At 46.5% G+C, this 7,587-nt stretch overlaps 1 protein-coding gene across 1 annotated transcript in view; it reads left to right on the top strand.

The window, feature by feature from the left end:
* Nucleotides 1-202: 202 nt before the first annotated feature.
* HGSNAT (heparan-alpha-glucosaminide N-acetyltransferase) overlaps nt 203-7,587 on the top strand; it is a gene marked incomplete at its 5' end in the record, with an annotated part of 11,460 nt that continues 4,075 nt past the window's right edge. Inside the window, 10 exons of the mRNA XM_010144108.1 lie at nt 203-345; nt 855-976; nt 1,962-2,031; nt 2,657-2,726; nt 3,846-3,952; nt 4,427-4,503; nt 5,132-5,162; nt 6,066-6,226; nt 6,585-6,700; nt 7,387-7,508. Of these exons, the coding sequence (XP_010142410.1) occupies nt 203-345; nt 855-976; nt 1,962-2,031; nt 2,657-2,726; nt 3,846-3,952; nt 4,427-4,503; nt 5,132-5,162; nt 6,066-6,226; nt 6,585-6,700; nt 7,387-7,508 (1,019 nt within the window). The remainder of the gene's footprint in view (nt 346-854; nt 977-1,961; nt 2,032-2,656; nt 2,727-3,845; nt 3,953-4,426; nt 4,504-5,131; nt 5,163-6,065; nt 6,227-6,584; nt 6,701-7,386; nt 7,509-7,587) is intronic.

The following is a 7,587-nucleotide window of genomic DNA, read 5'->3' as shown; positions in this document are numbered from 1 at the left end:
CTTTTCTGGCGTCTCCCCGTGGCCTTTTAAAGTTGCTTCGCTTCGGTTTTACGTTCGAGCGGCGCGCCGGGAAGCCCCGCAGCGAGAGCTGCTCCGGCCCCGGGCGGCTTCCCTTGTCTTCTCCTCTGCCGCTGTGCAAAGCAGGACCCCCTTCCACCCTCCTTCGGCGCTAATGAGCTCCCTTCACCCTCTTCTTCCACAGTGCTTCTATCAGGTCCTGGTGTTCGTCCCACCAAGCAACGGGAGCCTGAGCACCCCAGGCACGGCGGCGGCAGTGCTGGTCGATACCCAGCATCCGCTCACGCTGCTTCTCAACGGCTCCCTGGGTGACAGAGAGCTCTGCAAGTACGTGGCCCAGCCCCAGCGAGCCCTGGATAGCTCTGCCCTATACATTGCTTTTTCTTCCTTGAAGCCACCTACCTGTTTACTGCCTGCTCATCACCTCCTTTCCCCTGACTGTTAAGACCTAAATGTCAGTGTTCCCCGTGCTGCTGTAACTGGTGTACATTGTAACCGCGCTGAGGTCCTCTCAGCGCAGGCAGGGGCCGACATGGTATGCACTGAGCCAGCATGCACAAGCACCTGGTTTCTCCTGCAGTGAGCTTTTAGTTCAAGAAGACAAACGGTGAACTCGGCCATGGCTGTGCGGTAAGGCATCTGTGCTGGGCTAGGGGAGGATGATGCTTGGCGAAGGCAGAGTAAGGCAGACCACTTGCTAGATCGTGCTGTTAGGCTGAGTTTTCAGCTTGTCTTTCTGACAAGCATTCAGACTTCCAGCCCCTCAAATGTGGCTGTGGTACCTGCACATAGTGATGATGGCTCTCAGCAAGTTTTGTCTCCTTTATCCTTTGCAGGATTCAGTATCATTTTGGAGAGTTTGGCAATTATTCCCTTGTGGTAAAAACCCTAAATACAAGCAGCAGAACAGCTTCTTGTGACGTAGTCATCAATGAAGGCCCTATCAACAGCTACCTCCGTACGTAATGCTCTGTTTTCCCCTTTCCTTCTACGACTTGCATGTCTCCCAGCAGAACCAACTTCTTAAAGTCCCATGGAGCCACTCACGCTGTGCTGAAGATGTACCATGGGCTTGCTCCTCTTCTCTCTCAGCATCTTACTCCTTATGTTTTATACACCTGTCTTGAGGCCCTGATCAGGATCAGGCCTCCTCACATGATACGCTATATGACCACAACCTTCTTACAGCAGGGATTAGCCCAGAAAAACCAGTGGGTATGTGTCCAGAGAGAGATCGTTCCATAGTTAGTTCCTTTTTCTCTGCATGTTTGTATACGTCCACAGAATCCTTCCTCTTCTTCCCTGTGTCTTACTTCTCTCACAAAATGGGAAACAATTCATACAGCGTTTGGATTTTTGCGTTTTCATACAGCGTTTGTTGTTGCACTTTTAATTTTAAATGTTGCATCTTGCTTTTTTGTTCATCTCTTTTTCAAGACTGTTTCAAAGTCTCATCTACGACTCTTTAATTCTCTTACTTTAGATTAGGTTACTCTGCAGTCCTTCCAGTTTTCCAGCTGTAAAGAAGAATTCTCCCTGCTTGCAGACTAGGAGTATTACCCTTCCCACTGTCTTCTCCATGTTAAGGCTGTTTCTAAATTTCCAGTTCCTTCTTTAGAACACAGAGCACATCAAACTCTTTTCTCACCATTGCCTTGTCATGCAGTTTTATTTTGCCTTTTCTAAGCTGAGATGTGCAGTCACTGAGCTGCACTTTGAAACTAGCCTGCTTTTGGTTTTGGATTGTCTTGGGGGTTTTGTTGTGGTGGTGGGTTTTTTTTCCTCTGGTACTTAGGCTGGAGATATGTGTTGCATGGAGAAGGTGGTATGATGATTGGTGGGTTGGGCTTTTCGTTATGTTTGTCTTGCTTGGCTAAGCCCAGGCTGCCGAACGGTTTTGTTTAGATCGTTTATAGAGTTGTGTTCTTCTCTCCTTCATGTAGCTATTCTCTTTGCTTTCCTGGTTTATATGGGGATCCTTGCTATCCTGATTGTTGGGCGTCTTCTTATGAAGTAAGTGAACAGTGTTATCATACCTCCTTGCACATGAAGTGGGGCCGCCAGTTTGAAAACATGCAGCAAGTGTGGCAGTGCTTCAGAGTCCCGCTGTAGCCCTGCTTGCAGATCAGGTCCTGTTACTAGGTTGCCATGTACAAGTTAAGCTCTGGTGGCTGTTGATGCAGTAATAAATACAGAGTGATACGATTGCCCTTGATGGATAGCTTGTGTAGAGCAGTTACTGCAGAAAAGCTCACACACACCCTGCCTCACCTTCCCGTGACTTGTTCCTGGGTCTAGCCCTAAATCAGCCATACAAGTCACTGAGTGGGACCTAAGCATGAGTAGCACGTGCGGCTTTCCATCCTGTGTACTGAATGACGGGGGTCATCCCTGCCTATGAACAGCCCGAGAATAAAGCCCCTGAAGCTGAGCTAGGGGCAGTGTAATTACATAGCTGGACTTAACTGCGGTCTTGAGGACAGGCTGAATCTCAGTGTTATGTATGTGAGCTGGGAAAATAGAAATGGGGACTGTCCCCGCTTCTGATTTATGCTGCGAAATAGTTGCTACTTACATGAAATTGGCCATAAAGTACTTCTTGGTTTGGTTTGTGTTCTAAACTGTTACTAATTTTCAGGACTGATCAGGTCAGAAACTGGGTTTACAAGAAACTGAACCTCAGAGAAACTGATCTTCCCATTAATTCTGTGAGTGACCACAGTATCTTCAATTTGCATTCTGTAGGGTTTTCACCTGCAAGGAACATACACTCAAAATATTTGGGGCCTTGTTTATTAGTAATCATCTTCCCCTTGTGCATGTTCCCCTTGGCAAATCTTGTACAGATGTCAGACAGGCACTTTTATGTCAATGGAGCATGCTAGACTGGGTTTCCACGCAAGTTCAGTGCGTTCCCAGTAGAGCTCTTGCAAGTCTTGAACATACAGCTTTGTGCCCTCTTTAGTTCCCTTATAGCAACCATGTCAGTGAAAGTCCCCTTCTGACCCAGACAGCGTAAGGGAAGGGAAGAAATGCCAGCTTTCATGTCTGCTTCCAGCATAGTAGAAATTGTAGCAGGATCTACACTTAAGTCAAGATTTATTTCTCTGGCATCCCTGGAGCTGGCATTTCTGTGTGAGCCATGTTTTGTACTAGAATGTAGATAGATACCACTGTCTGGGGTTCACATCTAGGAGGTCCACACCTGTCTAGAATCAAAAGACTTGGGAGCAGAGCTCAGCAGCAGTTCTTGTAGTTGTTCATCTCCATAGCTATATTACAGTGGTATCTGCTGCTTTATGCTGTCGCTGGGGCTGACCAGAGTGAATCAGGGAACTTGACTGGAAAGAAGCCACTCCTGTGTTTAAAAGGATTTTATGCTGGTTTAGCTCTCCAAACAGCCTCTCTGTGGTGTCAGACCCTGATGGCGCAAGATGGGACGGGATGGGACAAGACAAGATGAGATAGATGCTGTTTGAGAGTCAGCAACTGGATCTGCTCAGCTCTGTTCAAAGCAGCACTCACAGTGATGGCAAGTCTGTGGCTGGTCTGGACTGGACCCAGCTCTCGTGTCTCAAACACAGGCTCTTTTCACTGCATTGTTGTTTCCACCCTGGTCAAAGGTGGAGTGTGGAGCATCTGCAAATAGTATTGCAGTATGGTGGAGCTATGAAGGGGTTAGAAGTAGCAAGCAGGGAAACAAAAGGAAGATGGGGAGAACAAAGACAAACGCAGTATGTGAAAGTTTGCAGTTTGCTGACTTCTGTTCTCTAGGCAGCTGGTGTAGCTGCTGACTTGCCCTTTGTGTGTCTGGTTTGTTCCCAAAGGATTCCGGGTCCCCAAACACAACAGACAACGTTAGCAGTGATCTCACCACACGTTGGCAGAGCACAGTCCCTAGGAGGCGGCTGCGTTCCCTGGACACATTCCGAGGGTAAGCATAAGACCTTGCTCAAAAGCAACTCTTCTGAGGGGAATGAGTTTTTTCCAATGGCGGTTTGACAGTGTATGGAAATACATAGTCGATGGACGGTTCAGGAGGGTCTGTTTTATCTGTAAAGATAATAAAGGTTTTAATTCTTGGATTTTCTGAAACGGTTTGCAGTTGATTTAGTCTGAGGAAACATTAAAGTTGTGGCAGAGGGTGTAAAAGAACAACATGTGTTCAGTGCAAAAATGCTGTGTGAAGGACCTTACTTTGGTTCACAGCCACCCATGATCTTTGTAACGCTGCTTCATGGTTGGTGAAGTTGGAAACCATGTACATAATCTTGTTTTAAAAAATAAAATAAACCAGATCTTGCAGTTAGAAATGTTTTAATGGAGGTAAATGTTAACTGCATGTTCACGTATGTGTGTATCATCGACACGTGATACACTGTGTGTGTTTTTGTTGTTGTCTTTTTAGGCTCTCTCTTATAATTATGGTGTTTGTTAACTATGGAGGAGGAAAATACTGGTTCTTCAAACATGAGAGTTGGAATGGTAAAGTACAATTAAGACAGTTAATCTGGGTTTTAACTGCAGCAGGGTCTAGCTATGGTTAGCACTGCAGCTGTTGCAGCGCGCTGTTGCTCGGCTGAAGGCTGGGGTGCTGTGCCAGTTTGCCTCAGCAGCGTATCTGACCTGTTAGGCTAATTGGCGAAGCAGTGTGTAGTCCTGCCCATCGCATGGTGGTGGGATGGCTTCAGATCACTGTCTGGGTGGAACCTTTTAATTTTTGACACAGGTTTTCACACCTTTAACTTTTGCAGGCAGGGTGTTTAATGACCATAGTCAAGCTGATCGTGTGCTTGATGCTGTATAAACAGAATGCCTTGATTGGAAGCTGATGGGTCAGGCGTCATGCTGCCTTAGTGGAGAATAGCAAGGATCCTATCCCTGAAACCTTTCCCAAGACACAGCAATCAGTTCTGACCCTATTTTTGAAGAATGGTAAAAGCAGTGAAGCAAGATGTTGGGATCTTTGTAAGTTTTGTTTATGAAGTGATTTATATTTTCGGGCGTCAGATAATTACAAGCAGCCTGCAACTCCTTTGGAAACTCAACAACGTCGTTAAAACTTCAGGAAGGGTTTGAGGTAAATAATGTGTTTCTTCGTATTTCTCTGTAGGATTAACAGTGGCAGATCTGGTGTTTCCATGGTAAGTTTTCCTGAAGAACAGTTCTTGTGTCAAGTGATTCTTTATCTTGAGGGTTGCAAGGGGAACATTATGTGCACCTTGCCTCCATATGGTGATGTATTTGGAGGGATGAATTTGTGCTAAACAAATTCCGCCACTGGTTGGTAGGAATCGGCCCTTCCAGATAACAGCATCGTGCTTATGAACCAGTAGAAAAGCGAAGTGCTTTTGGCTGCCCCATATCCTCTTTCCTCCCCCAACACAATGTCAGTGGGAGGCCAAATGTTACCCCGCCAGTGGAAGAGGAGTATCCCTGAGGAGGTCATTGCCACACTGCTTTGTTGAAGGCAGTCCATCTGGCAAGATTGGAAGCTGGACTGATGTGTATCCAGAGAAAAAATAGCCAAGGGAATTTTGGATTAAGTTAATCTCTCTGTAACCAGAGAATGGTCTTACAGGGAAGCAATTATTCCATCTGCCCCTAGCAAGCTTCTCTAAATACTAAAACAGACACCAGTTGTAGCTACTCTTGAAGATGGGAGCCGAACCTGGATCTGAACCTAATCTAAAGGGGAGGAGCAGGTCAGTTCTGAATTGGAATCACAGATCTGCAGTTTGTTTTACTGCTCTGAAGATGCCAGTTTAATTTCGAGTAATGGAACTTTTTGGTGGCATAGGCATTGCTGCAAAAAGACTAGAATGCAACTATTTCCCTGAACTTTATTGCCTCAGTTGATCATTAAAAGATGAGGAAAGCTTCTGTAGTGAAAGCTTAGTTGTCTGGAAATTCCTAGCAATCAGAGGAAATAAAGTCCAATTTCATTTTTGCATGCATTTCTTGTTGGGCCAGTGCAGCGTCTGCTGTTGTGCAGATGTTTGATGAGACACCTCTGAGCTCCATTTTGTATCTGCTCTGTTCTCCAGGTTTGTATTCATCATGGGGACATCGATATCATTGTCACTGAGCTCCATGCTGAGGCGGGGAAGTTCCAAGTGGAAGTTGCTCAGGAAAATCCTCTGGAGGAGTTTCCTGCTAATCCTGCTGGGAATCATAGTTGTGAATCCCAATTACTGCCTTGGACCATGTGAGTGGAAATCGCTCTCTTCCTTGTATTTCTGCAGCTGTTGTTCCCGCCTCCTTGGCTGGACTGTTGAGAACACGGTGTCAGCCTTGCGTGGTCGGTACCTGGGGGCAGGCTGATGGTATCCTGCAGAGTGCAGTCCAGTTCTGCACTGACACAGTTCTCTCTGTTTGACCCCTGTGCCAACCACTGTTGATCGTCTTAGTGGTGACCTTCCCCGTGTTATGATGTACAGAAGGTGGGGTGGCAGAGTGGAGTGTCCCTTGTATCTGCAGGTGCAGTGGGTCTCAGCTCTCCCTGGAGAAGGGTAGCAAAAGAGCCCGTGTCTGCTCCTCTTCTGCATTGCTTGCATGTTTTCCAGTGTCCTGGGACAATCTGCGTATTCCTGGGGTGCTCCAGAGGCTGGGATTCACGTACTTGGTGGTTGCTACTCTCGAACTGCTGTTTGCAAGAGCTGGGGCTGAGAGTGGAACGCTGGTGAGTTACGTGGGGAGATGACAAGTGTTACTGGAGTAGGGTTTGGGAGCTTTTGCTTTCGTTTGGGCACAAAGAACGCATGAGAAATGATGAGAAAACATGTAGTATCTTACCTGATGTGTAGTGCAGTGAGACCTGGCAAAAATTTCAGGGAACAGGCACGCTTCAGGGACCCAATCTGCATTTTATCACATCTCGCTTTGCTGTACTTGAGGATTTCACTGATCTGTTTGGACAGGCGTTCCCAGGCACTTCCAACGACTTTCCACTGCCAAGAGACCCCAGGGACAGGCATTTCTGTGATGAGGCCTGTGGCCTGTGTTTTGTCCAGTTAATTTTGGCAGTGTTTTTTCACAGCAAGGAAAAGTAATCCTGCTTTTTGGCCTTTCTGGAGTCTTGTTTTCCCAAAAGGCTTTTGTTCTACTCCTGAATCAAAATTCCTTGAGAAATTTTCCAAGCTAAAAAACATTGTGGGGTTTTGGTTTGGTTTGTTTCTCCCCCTCTCCCCAAGTAACTAAGTGTCTGGAAGTCATTTGTGAAGATGAAAGGTCTTGGTAGAACCCAGTTTTCTAAAGACAGCAGCTTCCTCTTGTATCTGGGGGACTGCCTGCCAGGAAGTAAAAGCCTTGTCCCTGGGGACATCCTGTACTTGCCTGTTAATACCCCTCTCCCTCCTTCTCACACAGGAGACTCCATGTCCTGCTCTGCAGGATATTTTCCCCTACTGGCCACAGTGGATTTTCATTCTGATGTTAGAAGTGGTTTGGCTCTGCCTGACCTTTTTGTTACCAGTGCCAGGGTGTCCCAGGTAAGACTGTGCACTGAAGACTACTTTCAATGGGGCATCAGATTGCTTTTCTTCTGCTGAGTAGAAAATACATTTTATT

The sequence above is a fragment of the Buceros rhinoceros genome, unplaced genomic scaffold (genome assembly GCF_000710305.1).
Source record: "Buceros rhinoceros silvestris isolate BGI_N320 unplaced genomic scaffold, ASM71030v1 scaffold16369, whole genome shotgun sequence".
NCBI classification, from domain to species: Eukaryota; Metazoa; Chordata; class Aves; order Bucerotiformes; family Bucerotidae; genus Buceros; species Buceros rhinoceros.
This window is presented reverse-complemented; position numbering and strand designations above follow the sequence as displayed.